This window comes from Thermobia domestica, chromosome 2 (genome assembly GCF_964235325.1).
Source record: "Thermobia domestica chromosome 2, izTheDome1.hap1.1, whole genome shotgun sequence".
NCBI classification, from domain to species: Eukaryota; Metazoa; Arthropoda; class Insecta; order Zygentoma; family Lepismatidae; genus Thermobia; species Thermobia domestica.
In genome coordinates, this window is record NC_137455.1 from 163,262,102 (window position 1) to 163,283,502 (window position 21,401).

The 21,401-nt window shown below is 34.8% G+C and overlaps 1 protein-coding gene across 1 annotated transcript in view; it reads right to left on the reverse strand.

The window, feature by feature from the left end:
- Positions 1–21,401, reverse strand: part of LOC145676991 (thrombospondin type-1 domain-containing protein 4-like) — a 310,223-nt gene that overhangs the window by 36,429 nt on the left and 252,393 nt on the right. Inside the window, exons 3-4 of the mRNA XM_081747712.1 lie at positions 9,441–9,613; positions 590–686 (exon numbers count right to left, since the gene is read on the reverse strand). Coding sequence (XP_081603838.1) covers positions 590–686; positions 9,441–9,613 — 270 coding nt within the window. The remainder of the gene's footprint in view (positions 1–589; positions 687–9,440; positions 9,614–21,401) is intronic.

Here is a 21,401-nt window from a genome sequence, read left to right on the forward strand (position 1 = left end):
CATAGTTGCAAGTAATATATTATCTTAGTTCCGTATAAGTAACATGGAAGCTCTCAAGAACAAACAGCTCTTGCTACTTCTTACATACACGTAGTTGCTTGAGTTACGGTACTGGTATATGTTTGGAGTGAGAAGTAAAATACGAATGACATGTATGTTAGTAACACATGTGACCCTCTAAATATAGGTCCATTTGCAAAATCTTTCCTAATCTTCTTTTGCTACACATGACATTCATACATACTTATTTCCATATGTATACATCCACAAATATATATATATACCCTACCATATGTTAAAAAGGAACAGAAGGTGCCAAGGTATTTAAAAATTACATTAACAAGAGAAGTTTATGAGGTGATTTGCAATGATTCATTACATTTGTGCTTTTGCAAAAGTTGTTGACCGTCAGCAATAATTTATCTATTACAACGTCCTATCTCACTCCTGTATTCGTTTAGTACTTTTTTTAAAAAAAAAAAAATATACAGTTACATCATTTAGAAGTTTTTGTTGGTCCTAATTTTGTTCTTCAAGCTCTTTATAAGAGACTATCACGGAAAGATATATTTATATATATTCTACTGACCAGGTGAAATAGCTGTTGATTGTGTAACAGGTCCTCCAGTTCCCATTGGTAGTTGATATTCGTACTGTATGCCAGGATTCGGTTGTTGATAAATCACCTATGAAAAAATACAATTAAATATTTAATTATGTAAATGTAATTTGTTTTTCTTTTTCGGATCAGTCCTTTTTTTTTTTTTTTTTTTTTTTTGGTACACGTACGTATAATGGTAAGTATTTTAGTAACGTCTTATGTTGTTACTTCTGGTTAAAATTTCATTAAATAAGACAATAAATATACTCCATAGTTCTGGATAATCACAATAACATTTTAAAACACATTTTTCTGACCAGAACAAAGTGAATTATTTAATAACTATACGATTTTTGTTACAGTTTCAAGGACCTAACGTCCTCTTCATCAGACATTGAGAAAAGACAGATGACAGCAAATCTTATATCTTCCTCATCCGTTAGTTAGTATCAAGGTTCGTATATACACTACAGGTTGCGCCAGCCCAATCGTTGGATGTGTGACGTCACCGGGTAAGCAGACGCGAGTATTTTCTTGGCTCAGTGATGCCAATCTTTTAACAGCAAAATTCCCGTCCAAAGCCACAAAATTTCCCGATGTGATGCAAAATTTCCCGCTAACCTAAATAGATATAGTTTTCATCTAGTAGTAAATAATTTTAAAAAATACCGCTTTAGACGGACTATGATGTACAATGGAATTCATAGTGCTTGGGCTGGCGCAACCTGTAGTGTATATATGAACCTTGCGTATATGTGAGTTTTATGGTGACACCTGCTGGTGTAACTATAATGAATAAGGTTGTAGAAATGAATGGAATGATTATTCATAGTTACTTCTGACTCATTTCCCTCCTTTATTGCTATTCCCAAATAAATCTTATTTTCATGGTTCCTTTCTTGTTCAGTAAATACGTATGAATCTACATTCTATTTATTAGTCCGACGCTTAAATTTCTTCTAATTCAGTTAATTTTCGAGTAACTTTTGTAAGTTTGTGGCACTGATTAAGAATAAATAGTTCGTCACAAAAATGTTTGGCTATTGTTTAGCTTCGAGGGGGGGCAGGTTTTTAATTGACTTTTTTGTGATTTTCTGTTAACATTCGGTTAGATTAGCTTAATAACATTTAATTCACACATTATTGCCGAGCGAGCGTTAGCGAGTAAAGGCGGGTTAGAGTCTTGCAGGGCACATTGTATTCAGTCTTCGATAGTGTTGGCCCCCCATTACTAAACAGTTACCAAATGTTAGGTTTTACAGTTAAAATGAGAGAGTACATATTAACGAGGGTTCTGTAGGATATTAAATTCCCGAGGAATTTTTCAGTGTAGGAAACTTCTAATTTATATTTAGAAATGCGAAAATATTACGCACTCTAACCTATTTTGATTTTATGCAACATCAAGTGTTTTTCGCTACCCTCATTTTGGCTCTCACCTTCAGCTATTGATGCCTCTGCCTCTTGCGAACAAAACCCTGTGTTAACTTGTGGGTCCCATGCTGTGCTCCTGCTCTGAATCGGTTAAATATCATCCTCGCTTTTAATGGCCACCTATCGTAAGATGCTTTTCCTGCAGTCTCTTTTTAAATGATATGCGTGCGATGCGTAATTACACCTTAGAGGTCTTCACTACTGCGTAATTAAACTACCGCTAATTTTAGAGTTTTTCTGTAATATCCTCAAAATAAATAAAAATACTCGAAAAGTAGAAACGTAGTAAACTAAACAACACGATTTTGTGTGTGATACCGTTATCACAACTCATCTATCTGCTTTTGATTTGCAACTGTAGATAGATTTAACAGTTTTTGTGGGTTATGTAGGCCAAAATAGCGGCATACCAAAAACAGATAGGGAATTGTAGTAAAAGTATCACATGCACAATTGTATTGTCTAGTTCACTACGTTTCTGCTTTTCGAATATTTTTATTAGTTTTGAAGATATTATAGAAAAACTAAAATTAGCGGTAGTTTAATTTCGCTGAAGTGAAGACCCTTAAAGAAAGTCCTCGTAAGGTGAATCTGCACTTATGAATGTAACTTCTACAATGAGAAACAATTTTTAAGGCATTACAAATTAATTTCGTGAAGAAATAACTACATATAACAAGATAGCACATGATCGTTCCATACACACCATGTATAGGCATATTGTCAATCTGTACGCAATAATTTGAGCATGCGCCAAAGTAATAACATGCCAGAACGTCTTAAGAAATCTTTTAAATCAAGAAAAGTGAAAAGAAATGTTTGCTTTTTTTTTTAAAAAAAAAAGTCACGGAATATTCTCAATGTACGCCAATTTTGGGAAGTCGCCTGTGGTATTTAGCCCTAATATTCTTTAATTTTATAGTTATACAAAACAGATTGCTGCTAGTATGCATCAAAATAATGTCAATTGCTTTCCGTGTCCACATACTCAATTTTAGTGCCACCGCATAGCGATTTTCGTTTGTTTTCTTTGATATAATGTTGGATAGAAATAGAACAAGTTCTAATTTAGAGCAGTTGTGTCAAATGTTGTAACCAACCCAAAAGTTGCATACAACTTGGTATCATAAATGTTCAAATTCCACTTTGATGAAATATTTGATACAATATATGATGGAATATTTGTTCGTCTATAGTGTATTTAAAAAAGTTGAGAATGTCTCCATTTCCCGTTTCCAGCCTATTTTAAAGAAAAATTCCCTCAGTCCCGCCAGTGCTCAGAATTTCGCATTTTACGGAAAATTTCCCACAATCTGGCATCACTGGCTTGGCTGTGCTTACCTCATGACGTCACACGGTGTTCGGCATAGATCGTAATCTCAGTTTGCGGCGCCCCCCTGGTTAGCATTTTCATTTATAAAATTTTAATTGTTGTTTATATATATATATATATATATATATATATATATATATATATATATATATATATATATATATATATATATATAATATGTAACAATATCATATAATTACATTGTTAATACATGTTAATTGTCAATGCAATTTTACAATTCTATTGATCTTTATATAAAATAAAATAACAGAAATTTGAAAATATTCAAATTGCACTAATAGTCTTATGCATTTTTCTTTTCACTTTTCTATAACTTCTAATAATTTCTCCCATTGCTCATGTATATTTATACCACTTGTCCAGTTCATTAAGTTCTCCTCTTGTTCTTTCTTTATTCTTCTCGCTTCCTTCCACTTCCTAATAATCTTTCTTTTTTCTCTTTCTAAACCTCTAACCCCTTCCCAATCTATCCTATGTCCCGTTTCTTTCACATGTTTGTAAATAGCATTATTTTCTCTTTTCTTTCGAACATCAACTTTACGTTGTTTCAATCTGTCCATGTATTAACAATGTAATTATATGATATTGTTACATATTACAAATTTAAAATTATATATATATATATATATATATATATATATATATATATATATATATATATATATATATATATATGTATATATATACATATATACATAAACAACAATTAAAATTATATAAATGATAATGCTAACTAACGGCTGAGGAAGATATAAGATTTGCTGTCATCTGTCTTTTCTCAATGTCTGATGAAGAGGACGTTAGGTCCTTGAAACTGTAACAAAAATCGAATAGTTATTAAATAATTCATTTTGTTCTGGTCAGAAAAATATGTTTTAAAATGTTCAATAAGACAACAATTAAAAAAATCCACATCCATTTTTAACACTTTCAACTACCATCTGTATTTTGGTGTTCTTGCTCAAAATCCTTACTTTTAGGATAGAGTTCGTAGTATGTAACGTTACTCGTTAACGAAAACTACCTGTAGATTGAGAAAATGCTACGAACTCTCAGCATCATTTAAGGGTTTGCTTGAAGAAGAGGGAGAGCGGTGATGGAATAGGTCACGAACTTCGTGACCCATGACCCGGAAGACCCAGACAGACTCATGACCCGGATTAGCTCGGTCTTATCCGAAATGATCCAAAATGACCCTGTCTGACCCGGAAGAATCCGGAAACGAAACGTCGTCATACACTTGTTGAGTATGAGTGTCTACTAATGCAATTTTAACAAACATGATTCTTCTCCAGGTCTGTAACCCCACACACACAAAAAATTACGAAACCCAGCATTCAATTTTATACTTTTTCAATAAAACTATACATGTTTAACAGGGAAATGATTGATGTAGCATGAAAATTTGATCTTATACTTCATTTGTACTCTTTCTCTTATACAAAGCAATCTACGAGTTCTATCATATTTTTTCTGAAAATATAGGTGGAAGTATTTTACAATATTATAATCTTTTCTGGTGCAGAATAATACCCATTCAATAGGACCCCTCAAAAAGCTTGGACTCCTCCCAATAAAAATTTCTGGACGCGCTCCTAGTACAAAAATATTATTCTATTATTGAAGTTTACACCTATATCGAAATAACTTAAACCCTTTATGCACTGTAATGCCAGGAAACACATTATAAAATTCACACACACACACACACGCAAACACACATGGGGTGTGGTTTAATTAGGGTTTAATAGCCATCTGTGGTGTAGTACTAGTTATCTCAATATATACAGGCTGGATAAAACTTTTTTTAGTGTTTATTGGTCAATTAGTATATGATTTGGTTCCTAGAATCTGCACGCTTTTTTCTGTTACATGTAAGAAATATTTTTTCTCATCTATCAATTGGAATCATGAACTCCACTCCACCCACCTAACCTGGTGAGATCGTGAGAATCACGACGATCCTAACCCATACTGGAACTAAAAATGAGTAGTATGAGTTGTAAGTATGTGTTTGACAAGATAAAAGAAGTTGAAAGCAGTTGTTTTCAACTAATCAATAAGAGAGAGAGGTACTAATCATATTTCACTCACTGCGAGCATCCAGTTTCAATCACCTGAAATCAAAGGATACCGCTCTTGTTCTTTAGCATGAAACAAGAAGATAAAGAATATTATTCTTTTTTTTTTCAAAAGCTTATGTTCATTTCATCTTACCAACAACACAGATAATTTAATTAGCAATGCTTAAATACTATACAGTGAGTTCCACGAATAACACCAAGGTCAGTCTCCTGAAGAAACCAAGGAAGATAGAAACATGAAATATTTTGTAACCTTCAAGGGACATAAAAGACAATATTATGATGATAAGGGGAATCCTCCATGAGAGGGGTTCAAGGGAGTTACGGAGGGTAACTACAAAATTTTAAATAGCAACCCTCGTATTGTCGTACCTCGTTTGAAAGGTTATCACGTGTAGAGATCAGTTCTGGAAACTGTATGTCGCTAGTGTGTCCCCAGTTAACATGGCGGTCATCCGTAAAGTACGGTCGAAGAAACACTGCAAAGCTGTAAACAGACAGAAAAATAGTATCGTTTGGGACATACCACATTAATGCAGAAGATGCTCCAAATGTGCACCGCCCACAGCCTGGCAGTAATGTAAACGTTGGATGAACTCCTCACGAACACGGGTAAAAGTCATTACCGCTATGGAATGACAAGCATCAACTAGGGGTTGGCGCAACTACGTAATGCTGTTGGGCTGTCTGCGGAACACCATTGTCTTCAAATAGCCTCAGAGGAAAAAAGCCAGGTGGAAAAGATCTGGTGGACGTGCTGGCCATTCAATGGTGCCGCGATGACCGATCCATCGTCGCGGAAGCACACCGTCTAAATAGTCACGTACAAGGTCGTGAAATTAGAAGAAAAGCCGTCATGCTGAAAAACGGGCAGAATCTCTCCAAATTCTTGCGGATTCTCTTCCACTACCTCTACAGTCAATGGTACAATCAAGTCTTGCAGCATCGCCAGGTACTTCTCACATGTTAATATACCATCAATGAAGAAGGACCCGATTTTGTGATTACCGAGAATACCCGCCTAGACATTCAGCGACTGTGGGTGTTGACTATTGCCTTCATGAAATACATGAGAATTTGTGTCACACCAGTATCGACAGTTATGCCTGTTGACTTTGCCATTCAAGTAAAACGTACTCTCATCGCTGAAAATAGACGTTTGTCAGCAAAATTGTTCCACGCGCTAATGCCTCACACATCTGCTCACAAAACTCGGTACGCATAATATCGGCATCATGTTCACTTAACTCCTGGACCATACGTAGTTTGTATGAATGCAAGGTATGCTTTTTTTTTTTTTTTTTTTTTAAGATTCTGTGTGTCGTTGTGCGTGATACACCGCACGATTGAGAAACTGTTGTTATGAACTGTTGAGAATGCAAATCCCCTCCACTAACACTTGTACCTGTGTCTACTCCGTAGCAACAATAGGGCTTCGAGGCTTTGGGGCATTGATCGCACTGCCTATCGTAAAGACTTTGAGTGAGAAATGGCATACAGAAGAAACATTAATCGGGTTCCGCCGTTTTGTTAATTGAATAACAGTGCTGTTGCACTGTACGAACGATTCGTAGTACCAAAGAGTAACACAATTTCAATTCTCTGTTCAAGATACCACATTGTATCTGCAATGCAGTAGGGTCAAACGCACCAGCACAAACACACGTGTACGACCTTCAGAGCTACTCCTGCGGGTTGTAATGTAGCGCACTGTTGGTTGGAAAACCACATCTGATAGTGGTGCACGAATAAACAGCTCAACCACGGGTAACTCGTCTTCATGAATTGCATCTGCTCGCCCGCAAAAGTAGAAGTTCGACAGTAGCGCAGTGGTAACACGTGTGTTCAGTACACGTGGATCCGGGGTTCGAGTCTCGGAAGATTTTTTTTGTTAATATTATGGTACTCTCTTTTCTATCCGTTTCAGTTCAATTTGCATGTTTTGTATTTGCAATACTGTTTCCTTTCAAACGAGGTACACGATGGAGGTTGCTATTTAAACTTTTGTAGTTACATTCCCTAACCCCCTTGGGCCCCTCTTATGGGGGATTCTCCTTCAGCATAATGTTGTATTTTATGTCTCTTGAAGGTTACGAAAGGTTTAATGTTTCTATCTGTCTTAGTTTCTTAAGGAGATGGGCCTTAGTGTTATTCGTGGAATACACTTCGATCATACTTTACGGATAGACACCATGTTGGCTAGGGACACGCTAGCGACATGCAGATTCCAGAACTGGTCTCTACACGTGATTATCTTTTAAACAAGGTGTTACACGGTGGGACTTGTTGTTTAAAATTTTGGAGTTACTCTCCGTAACCCCCTTGTGTCCCCTCATGAGGGATTCTCCTTCTTAACATAATACTGTCTTTTAATGTCCCTTGAGGGTTAAAAAAGATTTCATGTTTCTATCTTCCTTGGTTTCTTCAGGAGACAGGCCTTAGGGTTATTCGTGAAGCGCACTGTATATAGCAAGCTATTGGAGTATGATGTTATTGCAATTTGTTATAACATCATAAACTAATCATGTATGTTTGTTTATCATAAGTTTGTTCTTCGATTTGCGGCTGAAGGGAGATTGACGATGTGGGGAGTTTAAAATTATGCACTTTTCTGGGTGTTTCTAAGAACGCCTTGGGGCGACGATGGCTCAGTGGATAGACGGAGTAGATGTGAGGGAGCAACCACGATTTCCCCTATTCTGTCTATTCCCGATGCCGTTTAATTTCAAAATCAGACCCATCGACATGAGGCGGAAAGGATGAATGATGGTGTGGGAAGGGGTAACATTACATATTTTTATAATTACGCTTTCATTGAAATGCGTATCCTGAGGGGGAGGGGTTCAAATATTTTCCAAAAGCTACTCTCCCCGTGCGAAGAACAGGTATTCCTTCATATATAAATGAAGAATGAAGCAGAAAAAATCTGGTAATCCTTAATTGATTGATTGGGAGTTTAATCAGCGGTTAAGGATTTTATTTATTTAATTTTTTATGAAAATATATCTAGTTTAAACTTCCACAGTTACACTCTTGATATATCTTTGAGTAACTATTTTACAAAAATCTTGCTGTAGAAAATGTGTTTGCATTGAGGTTCAATAATGCAAATGCAAAATAATACTTTAGTATGTGTTTCAATACTGGCAAATCAATGACTTGATAAAGTATGGCTGCCAGCAAAAGGATTACACCCTATTAAAGGACTAAAGGAGACAAATAATGAGCCAATTGGAGGAGTGTTAGAAATATAGAAAATTGTAATCGCAATAGGGCCTAACAGTCCGCGCAGAGTGTTTGTGAACTTTAAATCCAGAAGTTGAAAATACGGTTCAACTCTGTTTTTAAAGCTAAGAGACGTTGCAGTTCCCCTTTAATTGACCATCTTGACTGAAGTTCACCTCTGTTTTTTACTCCGCCTTTGTTCTATTTGACTTCCTACATAACCTTAACTGAATTCTAGTACTTAATTGATTTAAGAAACTTATTCGTTATTGTAGGTAAGATGGAAATCTCTGCCTTGAGTGAAAAAAAGGGTATTTCACAGATCCTTTATCTATGTACTGTATATAGAGGACTTTTAGTATTAACTGCTATTTATATATTGTAGGGTGATATCATTAGTATGTTTGCGTAGTTATATACAACTAAAAAAGTGTCTTTGTGCATATGTTGTTAAATTAGCAATACTTGGGGGAACTTTTACGTAAATGTAATGAACAATTATCTTTCATAATAATCAAACAAGGTTAATTTCCTTTTTTTGGCTTGTACTCTTAATAATGAAATTACATAGATTACGAGTAAATGCATATATATAAAAGCCATAACAATGCATTCATTTCTTTTGGAATAAGGTGTACAAGTATAATTGTGTGGAATAATTAGAAAGTAAATGTGCAAAATTTAGATAAGCTTAAGCATTAGCATTGGCAAACATAAACAAATAAACGATATAGTTACCTACCATAATGTCTACAGGTTCAGTTATTGGCCCTGGCGCTGAGATTGACTCTCCTTTGTTTCCTTGTGGATCATGACGTTGATAGGTAAATGCAGTCCCAGCTGCCATGTATTCACCTGACCAATCCAAAGCCCAATTTCCATTGATGACATAATTTCCTGTCGATGTCCGCAACGCTGACGTAGAAAAAAAAAAGCATGATTCTACTGATGAAGTTATAATCAGAGGTAGTATAAATCGACACGTTATAATTTAGTAAACGTATAATATCTTATTTAGTTTTATTTTAAACTATAGTGTGAAGAGAATCTGGGAAATATTTAATGTCGGGTATTTCCTAAAATCATGACATGTCTTAGGGAAGTAGTTTGATATTATTGCTTAAAGAACTCTTTGAAACCTCACATGTGTCAGAAATGTTTACAGCACAGTACTGTGTTCTTTCTTCCATATTGAGAATACGTTTGTGTTGAGGTATAGATTATGCAAAGAAATTTTCCTAATTTTTAAGAACATTCCTCATTCTGAATTCATAATTTTAGAATTCAGAAAATAAAAAAGATTAGTTTTCTGCGTTTGTAGGCCTGGAATGACTTTTATCATTTCATTTTGACGGTGCAACTTAGGGAAGGTGGAGGAAATATATTTAAAAATGATCGAAAATGACGAATATTAGTGTCGAATCCATAGTTTTCGGAATCGCTGAGACGAACAGTGACACTTCGGGTGGTGTCGTTTAAATCCAAATTCATCACCCATTAGTGTTCCTAAAGGAGGGATGGTGACATGTAAAAATAATTGAAAATGACCGATATTAGTGTCGAATTCCTAGTTTTAAGGATCCCTAAGTTGATTGGTGACAGTTTCAGTGCCCTTTATGTCCAAAATGAAACGTATTCTCCTCGTGGTAGTTTGTAATATAGGATCTGGAATTTTTCATGTATATCAAATCCAGGCCAATAAAAGTTTCTAGATGCAAAAAATATACATAATGAGTCATTAATAAGCAGGAAATCAGTATTATCAACATTTAATCTTTTTTTAAATCATGAAGTGGTTTACTGAGGGAGTGGTTTGTGGAGTGTCTGACACTTAAAAATCAACCGGCAAGGAACGAAAATTGTACTCAGGTATTCACAGAATATAACAGGGAGTAATCTACACCCCCCAACACCCCCTAACACCCCTCCAAATTTCTTTACACACACCCTTGGATGGAAAAGGAATACTCCCCCAAATCCAATTGTATCAATCAGTATCATATAGGTTATTTATTACATCAAGTTAAAAAAGGTTTAGCGTTTAGGAAAGAAGGCAATGTTCTTATTTTATTTCACTTCAAAATACGAAGCGACCTCGCTCTCATGTACGGCTTCGAGAACCACATGACCTAATTCTTTCGGGCCGTGTTTCGATTGAAACAATTGACAAAACAGACCGCTGCTACCTACCCTTCTGGGCTCCGCGGTCGTTTCCGAGAAAAGAGATTGATGGACAGATGCAGATGACTGAAATTGGCAACGTCTTGAGTGGTCATTCACCTAACTCCTCCTCAATAAGGAAAAATGTGACAATATAGTTAAGCCTATACCAGATTCAGTTGGTAAGTGCTACTCTGCAACAGACTCGCAACCAGAGGGGGGCTAGGGAGAGTCTGGCCTCCCTAAATTTTTCATGTCCCCTCCAGACTTCAATACAAAATGCACAATTTAGATATTTGTAAGAGAATTTTTAATGACATGGCTCCTCCTAACATATTCATGGCCCCCCAAAACTCTGTTGCTGGTTTCGAGCCTGCTCTGCAAGTGGTGTATAAACGGTTTAGTCAAAACGTGTGTAGTGTAGTCAAAACGTTTTTAGAAATGAAGAGATCGATCGGAATAAGAATTATATTTATTTTAGACTGAGTCTAGTGTTATACAGGAACGCATTTGGCGCTAGCTTAAGTTTTTGTAAGTATATTTTTATTCACATAAATTCATTGAGTGGAACAGGATTCATAGCGAGTCACTTTTTTTAAACTAAAATTTACTTTTTTTCAAAGTTGGTCACTAAAAGTTACTTTTTTGAGAGGTAAAGTAACTTTTTCGTGTGATTTACGTTTTGCATTGGCAGTTTTCTAAGAAAAATATAAAAACAAATGGAAAAGGCAGAAACTTATTACTAATTACTCTTCCGAAAGCTTCAGTACTTGCTGCCACATGTGAAACAGTCAGCTTTATTCTCACTTCAGCTTTTATTCTTTCTAAAGCACAGTAGATGGTTGGTGGATGCTTAAGCTCTCAAGGTGGGGTTGAGAACCCTTCTGTGTCTATTCTTTCTTCTATCATAATAATCTTTTCGTTTTCTCTTGTAATAGTTAACGCTCCGTTCAACGTTGTGTGTGTATGTCTGTTTGGTTCATCGTGTTATGTTTCTTGTATGTTCTTCTTAAGAGTAGGTGATGAATTTGAATATTTCACGTTTTTGAGAACTCTTAATGCGAAGTTAAATATAATGTCTGGGATGAAGGAATTCGGAAATAGGCCAGAACTGGTTTCACTTACTCAGAAGCTTTTTACATCTGCTTAAGTCTGCTTACCGTAAGTACAAAGCATACTTTGAAAACCTAAGAAAGAAGGAAGCTCAAAACTAAGAAGTAAAGAAGAAACAAAACAACAAACAAAGAGAGAGCTGATGGAGAAATTGACAAAGGAAAAAAAGGGTCATGATGAGATTTTGGTCATTTTTTCGTGTGCTTTTGGCCATTTTTGGTCACTTTTCAACTACTTAGAAGAGACCAGACCACTATGAGCCCTGGGATTATTAAAATTAAGGTATATTAAAGAAGAAACAACAGAAAGATACAAAATATTTGTAAATTGAGAAACTGGATTTCTGGAAAACAACTAACTCAATGAATAATTTTCTTATGAAAGATATTCAGAGCGAATAACTTAGCCAGGAAGGGGCAGGAACGGAGATTAAGAGATCAAATAATATTACAACAATTAACGTTAACAACAGGGTTAGAATATTAAAATAATGAAATTGGAACTATGTACAGTATTAATTACTAAACGAATGTGATTTAAGCATGGGACGAGGGAATTTTTTGCCAATTAATATTTTGGAAGAAAATCACCCACTAAAACTTGCTGGGGGTGAATAAATTGAAATAATAGCAGAATTTTGCAAAATAATTACAATAATTCGTATGTAATCAATTCACATGTTATTACTGGGTAAAATAGTGAAGGTTAATTCCTAATACAGTGAAACCTCTCTTAATGGGTATCTCTCAATAGTGGATATCTTCATAAGAGGACAAACTTTCTTATTCTTCCATGCCATAAATATGTGTGGTGTGGTGTTATGAGAGAAAATCCTTCCTTTTAGGGACACATCTCATTTACGGACAAATAATCGGTTCTACCAATGTCCGTTTTGAGATGTTTCACTGTATTACTTAGTTTAATAATAATAATAAATGCTCAAATGTGTGAACTTACTTTATTGAACCTACCACTGCGAAGAGCTGATATTATTATTATTATTATTATTATTATTATTATTATTATTATTATTATTATTATTATTATTATTATTATTATTATTATTATTATTATTGGTAGTAGTAGTAGTATTGCAATAGTTGCGTAACAAAATATACTGTTTTCTTGTTTGAGTTTCTTTAAAAATTATATCACTATTCTGAGAGCACACCCCTCTTTTATTTTGAACACTCCCCCAAGTAAACATTTCTGGCGTACTTACTGGAATATAATAAAATAATGCACGAATAAATTAAAGAAAGAAAAGAAAATATCAAACAATAAAAAATATATATTCAAAACTTTCCACACAAAATGTATGAAGATAGAAATTAACATCGTTAGACTCAGAATGAGGCAGATGGCGTGTTTAATGCTCAAGGGAATCGAGTTCAAATTTGGTCATTTTGTAAACATTTCATTTTTACGATATCTATCTAAAGTTCCTTTCAGAGCATAAAAAAATTGATGTCCAGATATTGTAAATAACTTTTATAAATATAATAAGTAAATAAATAAATAGTGTTAATTTTTCATATATTTGAGCATATCGTACAAATTTTATATATCTTTTTTTTTCTAATAATATCGTTAATTGTACTTGGTTCCTTTGTGCTCTGAACGCCCCATATGGCCTGCCACGATTGGGGATGCCTTTTAACTTTTTTCTATGACAGCATCCGTCTGGTGATATTGGAGAATAACTCGGCATATATTCGATCAGACGCCGGTCAAGCATGGGCGCTGATTCTGGGGAGACCAAAGCCTCACTTAAAGTTTGCTTGAGCCGAAATATTTGTATTAAAATCCTCATTGATGTCTTAATGTGATATTTGAATGGGTTTCCCCAAAAGTTATAGAGAAATCGGCACCAACTGCAGTTAAGAGTCTTCATCCCGGCGAAATTAAAATACCGCTAATTTTACATTAAATATGTGATATCTTCAAATAGATAAAATATCATCGAAATGTGGAACAAGAGCGCCCTACACAATATCATTTTACGTGAGAAACCGTTATCACGACTCACTTATCTGCTTTCGATTTCGAGCCATTTTGAAAATCGGCATTTATTTTCGCGTTTCTAAACAGCTGAAAACAAAAGCCACTACGTGAGTTGTGATAACGGTATCTCACGCAATGTCTAAGGCGCTCTTGTTCCATATTTCAATTATCTTTTATCAATTTGAAGATATTACATAATTACTGTAAAATTAGCGGTATTTTAATTTCGCCGGGATGAAGACTCTTAAGAGACTTCAACTTTCGAACTGCGAATGTATAGCACAGCAACCTTTTACCTCTGCAGGCGATAACAGCTTTGAATTATGCTTACGGGCTGACTGATTATTTCTTTCTTTTTTTGGTAAATAGAACTCAATCTTCAGAATATTGCTGTTTCCTTTAATTCTCTAAGTTTGTTATACAGAAGTAAAAACTCTAGATGTAAGATTACCATTTATTGTTACGGTTCAAGAAAAATAAGTTATTAACTCTGGTAGGGGCCATAAAGAGAAATATGAGAGACTTACATTTATGAATGAATCTATGTTAGTAGTTAAAGCGGTAATCGTAAGTATATGAGATTTTTGAGGTTTAACCCACCCAAAAATATTTTTTAGCCTCAAAACCTCAGCCATATGTCCATGTATGGGACATAGATGTCCACCGTTAAAGTTACTGTTACCCCTGAGGGTGTTAACAGATTACTTCCATTAAGCGTAAGAACGTTTCTTTCAACAACCTTTACTTAACTCTTTTCTTTTCAAATTCGATTAGGAAACAATATTATATAAAATGTAAAAGTAAAATACCATAACTGAAAACAGCTTAAGTATCTTCATTATTAGGAATCTGAAAAGAAAATCAATAAGATATTGGAAAACTTGAGGAAGAGTTGTGAATAATATGGGATGAAAAATAAATGTTAGAAAGACAAAAGCCGTAGTGATTGGAACGAAGAGGTCATTGTCAAATATAGAAATAGAATAGGAGAAAATTGAACAGGTGGTTAGGTCTCAATACCTGGGTAGTATTATTAGTGATGATACGAAGTGCGAACGTGAAATAAAAGCAAGGATAGGGGTGTCGAAAAAAGACTCATAAAATGCTTCGTGTGGAGTATTGTGCTGTACACTATAGAACCGAAACATGGATATTTCGCAAGAATGATAAAAAACGAATGGAAGCTTTAGAAATTTCGGCGTGGAGGAAAATGAAGAGAATTTGTTGGGCTGAAAACGAATGAGGGGGTGTTATAAAAGGTGGGTGAGAAAATAACATTTTTAGATATTATGAAGAAGAGGAAGAGAAACTGATTGGGACAGTGGTTAAGAAGGGATTGTATCATGAGGGATGTGCTAGAAGGTATGCTGGCAGGAAAGAGAGGGAAGGAGCGAAGGTGGTTACAATTAATGGGCGATATCAAAACAGAAAAATTGTACGTGAAGACGAAGAGGTTAGCTGAAGATCGTGGAACATGGAAGCTTCTCAGTTACGGCAAGTGACCTGTTAATAATGGCAGAATACCTATGATTATTATTATTACTATTGTTCCATTATTATCCTCTCGAGCGTGATATAATGGTTGCGTAGTACATTTTCTAGTTCGAACGAGTTGTTTGCAGTGCTAGTACAGTAATGACCAACTGCAAAAATGTTGTAGTGAGCATTTAATAGTATTAGAAATAACTATTCGAAAAATGTACGTAGTAGTAGTCATAGTGGAACAAAATTATCATTTAGGAACTCAGCGGAAATAATCCCTCTAGCTATCTGTAGCAAAAAATGGAATTTAAAAATTCGCTTTCATTTAAGTAATTGCGTGGAGTGGCATTACTAACATTAGAATCTTATAAAACTGACTAGGATGATCATAACTAACAAATATTTAAGTCAAACATATGTATAAAAAAATGAGAAAGTCTTAATATCACTATTTCAATATCAGAATTGAAAAAAAAAAAAAAATCAATCGTTCTCGTATTTTGCATTTCTTAAAACGAGTTTTTCGTGAAATTCTGAATTCCTAATTTTTGTGCTTATCTAGAAGTTTATGCTCTGTTTTCATTACCGAAGCTATGAGACTTGGCACTATATCTTAGTGTTGCATGCGAACTACATGAGAACCTACAAACCTAACTTAATGCTGTCATCCGTATTATCTTAGACTTAAGGAATAATTTATTTACAGTTGATAACATCTACATTTATCAAAGTTCCCCCACAAAAGAATATTTAAGAGGGATACGAATAATTGGCTGGTAAATCTGCATTTTAACTGTTTTGTCATGAATGAAAGAGAGAGGCAATTTCATTTCTGTTTGTCTGACAGCCCTTTTCTCTCCAAATAACGAACAAAGTAATCCATTCAATTTCTGAAAAACGCACAGAAGGGAAGTAATCAAAGATCCATCACTCATCTTAAAATGGAAGTGCAAGGGTAGATAGGGTAGGAACAGAGGGGAACCATGAGTTGTTTTCTGTCTGCATTCATTCAGCCATTTATTTTGGACTTAACGAAGAAATTGGAATTCGGTGCTAATATCGTCCTCGTAGTTCAAGTATAAACCGCTAGATGGCTAAACCTCTCTGTGTAGTACATTCAAGTTAGCTTTCTCATTCAGTTCTGATTCGTTAAGCAATTTAGTGTGGAGTTTAAGGATTTTTTAAAGAAAAGCTTAACCGCTTGGTTTTACCCCAAATGTTAAAATTAACATTCTATTACAACACATTTAACGTTTTGTTCAGATATCTGGCAGTTTTTTCAAGGTCTCTCATAAGTAATCATAATTTTACGAGATTGTTAGCCGAACGTTAACCATACTTACATGTTAGCACTGGTAAAACTATTTGCTAGTGAGAAATTTACAAATATTAAAATTTCAATCTATTGTAATCTGATGTAATATTGATATATTGAAATGAAATTTATATGACCTTAATTTAAAGCGTTACTTAAGCTGCTTATTTCTCATAATTTTCTTTTACTTACGTACATTTTTTAAATATAAAATGTAGATTAATTTAATTTTGTAATGTTTGCTCTCTTAATAGTACGCTTATCCTTCTCAACAAACTAAATTAGTACATTATATGTGAAGGAATATTTAAAAAGTAGTCTCCATACTCAAACTATGAATGTCAAACATAGATTATTAGAATTAGGGATTATAAACCTAACCAAGACAGTTCTGTCGCTTTTTCACCCACCACCTTCGACCATCGATATGTCTACCTGGAAGATCAAAAATAGTTCCCATCAGCATCGATGACCTTCTGCCTACGTTTTGGAAGACCATGGGTTCCATCGCAGTAGAACTTGGTGGGCCGTGAAGAGAAGAAGGTATCAAGTGCATTTTGCACCTCTACTAGGGATTTGAACTGGCGTCCTCTACGGTGATTGCTCAAGGAATGGAACAGGTAATAATCGGACGGTGCAATGTCGGGGAATATGGCGGATGCAATAGTGTTTCCTTTCCAAGGCGTAGAATGGTGTCCCGGGTTATCTTAACCACGTGGGACTTAGCGTTGTTGTATAATAGGAGGACTCCTTTTACAATTCAGAAGTGCTGGTTCCAGAGTTTTGAGTTTTTCTTGAACAGGGCTCAACTGCTGATAGTACACAGTTGTATTGATGTTCTGACCAGTTGGTAGCAGTTCCCGATGCACGATGTCGCAAGCAATCCACCAAACACACAGGAGGACCTTCTGCAGGTGCAGTGCTGATTTCGGCTGTTTTGGAACCAGTTCATGAGATGCTAAACACACATGATCACCATGACCGCCATGTTGAAGTCCGACATTTTGAATATAAGTTTATTTTTTTAAATTTGGAAGATAGGCATGCAGTACATGTTTTAAGAATATTTTTTGATCGGAAATGCAATGCTGCTGTCTATTTTGTCATATCACTAATCGTTGATGAATTATGGTCTGTTTTATCGTTGCAGATTCCAGTGACTGAACAATGGTGCTGACGACCCAGGAACCAATTGGGATCATCCTGATATGCGGAAATCGCGGCTCGCGTGTGGTGGCTACAGAGTTTAATGCGCTACACTCCGAAAGGGAGCCCACGTCCCACTATGGTATGGTCAAACTCATCAGCAGATTCCGCGAGACGGGTTCTGTGGACAACAGACATCGTAGTATAGATTGGGAAACCACAGTCGCTGTCCTCGCATCATATATTAAAAACCCCCAAAGCGTTTATCTCAGGAATGTGGAGTTAGTCGAAGAATACTTTTCACTAACAAACGGATAGAAGATCCATCTTCACCAGCATCTCACAGTGAACGATCCAAAAAACCGTCGAGTGCAGTTTGCAGATAGATCAACAACACAACTGGCAACCAATCCAGATTTCCCCTTGACCGTGCTGTTCTCCTACGAGGCGAATTTTACGTCAACGGAGAAGTAAACAAACAAACCCACCGCTACTGGAGTACAATAACCCTCATTTAACGGATACATCATGGAAGGTTGATGGTCATTAGGTTATGGTATGGTGTGGTTCCGAGAGTATGGGGTTCCGGACTTGGTTGATCTCCCGTGTGGTGCGCCCCTGAACACTATTAAGTTCAAGTAAACAAAGTTAAGAAATATTCTCTTTTCTGTAAATTTCTTTACGTAATTCTATAAAGAAATATAAATCACGCGTTCGAAGAATAATTAGCCGAACTTACAAAATTTATCATTATTATCATTACTACTACTACTACTACTACTACTACTATTATTATTATTATTATTATTATTATTATTATTATTATTATTATTATTATTATTATTATTGACAATAGTGCGCAATATTGAAACAAGTAGTAGTGCCACTGTGTACACCACTTGAAGGAGTATGGATTGTGACGTGTACACAAGGTAAATATTGGGGAGTTTGAATTTCAGTATTTTCTCTTACTTTTTCCTTCCCCGCACAAAAATCTTCATAAGATAAATGAATATTTGAAAATATTATAGAAAATATTTAAGTCTATAGATTTGTCGAGTAGAAGGTCACTTACTTTCATTTTGGCGTTATACTCCACAGACAGATTGGAATTTTCCATCCAGAGTATTATATTAATTCTATAATCTCAACAGCATTGCGGGTAGTCTATCATATAAGGATGGTATCCATATTTACTCCTATAGGAATATATGGAGATGTAGTTTTGGTTGTTTATGTCGTGTTGTAAGTTAGTAAGTTGTGCGTTAGTAAGTTGTAATGGAAACAGTCATAAGTGACAGAATATAAACATGACTGAATTATTAAGCACAAAATAATATAATCATAAAACAAGTGTGAAATCTGGAAACAATAGTAAAAAAAAAAAAAAAAAAGCAGGAGATAAACATTTTAGTGCTTAACTATTCATTGATATTTCGGCAAAAGCAGTGAGACTAAATGGATCGTATATTACCATTGGAGAGAAACCTAGTAGAAAATAAGTGAAGAAGACACATTTAGGAGAGAAATCTATTTTAGTCATCATTCACTGATAGTTCGAAAAAAAAAAAGTGTTTAAGTATTGTGTATGGTCACTGGAGAGAAACCGAATGTTAAAGAGAATGGGGCTAATTGTAGGAGAAAAATCTAATCAAATAAAACCCATGTAGCGGAAAATCAGACAGGTGAGAAACGGGAACCGAAGAAGAAAATTCTAGAAAACGTAGAGCTTACATTTAGAAATAGAATCGGTTGTATTATTATTTGCAGTTTTTTCAATATCAGCTCATTGTTACATTTTGTACGTAAATTTGTCTTTAAATGTATTATTAGAAGCATTACTTCCATCATTCCATCTAATTACAATACGCCTTTAAACTAGGATAGTAAAGGTGTAGGATAAATTCTGGATTCTTTGTTGTCACGTTTTAATTGTTCTTAAGATTATGTATTTCTGTTGTGGGTTGTAGTTTCTGTTACACTTGTATCCCTAATCAAAGGCGCAAATCTGCCTTCAACATTGGGGGGGACAGGTAAGACGTTCCCATATATATATATATATATATATATATATATATATATATATATATATATATATATATATATATATATATATATATATATATACGATGTTCAAAATATTTATGAAGTTGAAAAACAATGCTCTGACGGATCAGGGGAGCAGAATTGTTTTCAGTGACGTATTTAGGAGGCTATCGGGCTCATTCTCCCCTCGAAATAATTTGTTAGTTTTACGCATTCCACGTACAACAATAATCCTTCTTACCATTTTTAAGAATGTCATTGACTTTCCATTTTCTTATGCTTTTTGTTCAGAAATAATACTGTATTTGTCAAATTTCATTCCATATAAGAACTGCGTCCTTAATAGTTCTTTCTGTCATCCTTTCTATTTTTCTGTTTCTTTTTCTTGACGTTACTACTTTCATTTCGCCTATCATACTTTATCGACCGTTGTCAGTTGTGATTCAAGTTGGCCGTCATCAGTAACACCAAAACTAAGAAGAGTTGATAAGCGAAACTAATGTACCACACCAACATGCGCGGATATCAACATGACAGGACTTTAGTTATTATAACAAAGGAACAATATATCGTTTAGTTATTTTTAAATGAAGGAAATGTTTGCATTAAAGAAAACCAAAACGGGGGAATAATTAGCCCGGGAAATTAGGACGGCCAAGAGGATGTTTTCTTTTTCTTGTATGAATAGAATAAAGGGTTAGATTCACCTCTAAATTTTTGTATCATATCATATAGGATTTATCGATCTGTAATTCTTGCCATTATAACTTCAAAATGCATAAATTAAAATATATTTAATTCTCAAACTCAGGTGGGCAATTGCCCACTTCCTTCCTTGTGTTGGGCATAGCCCTTGAAAGAAAATCCTAAATACGCCATTGGTTGTCTTCAACATTGGAAGGTGGGCAGATTTGAGGCTTATTCTAGATAAGGGAGATGAAACTCATATTACGGTAGATGAATCTGATCAACTGTTGTAGAGTATATTATATATTAGGTGATGTAGATGAAGTAGTAGTACATATCAGTATTACAAATCACTGATGTGAAAACATTCTGAAATCTGAATACATGCATATTTATAATTGGTATGTTTCTAATTAGGCATCCACAAAGATCCACGTTAAAATTGTTTTATAGTAATATAATAATATAAATGACGCCTTCCCCAAAACCATGAAGAAAGAATATCAATTATGTATGACGCAACAATACTCTTTGAGCAAAATTATTATAATCTCAATAACATTACAGGAATCGTTTCGGAAATCTGACGCATGTTATACTCTTTACTTAACAGATGTAACCTTAAGATTATAGAGAAAAATGTTCCAGCAATTGAATTCTTTTCTTTGCTTACGAAACATCCTCTCTCAAAAGAAAAATTGGGACACGCGGAAATACGTAGGAACAAACCATGGTTCGAACTAGCAGAGA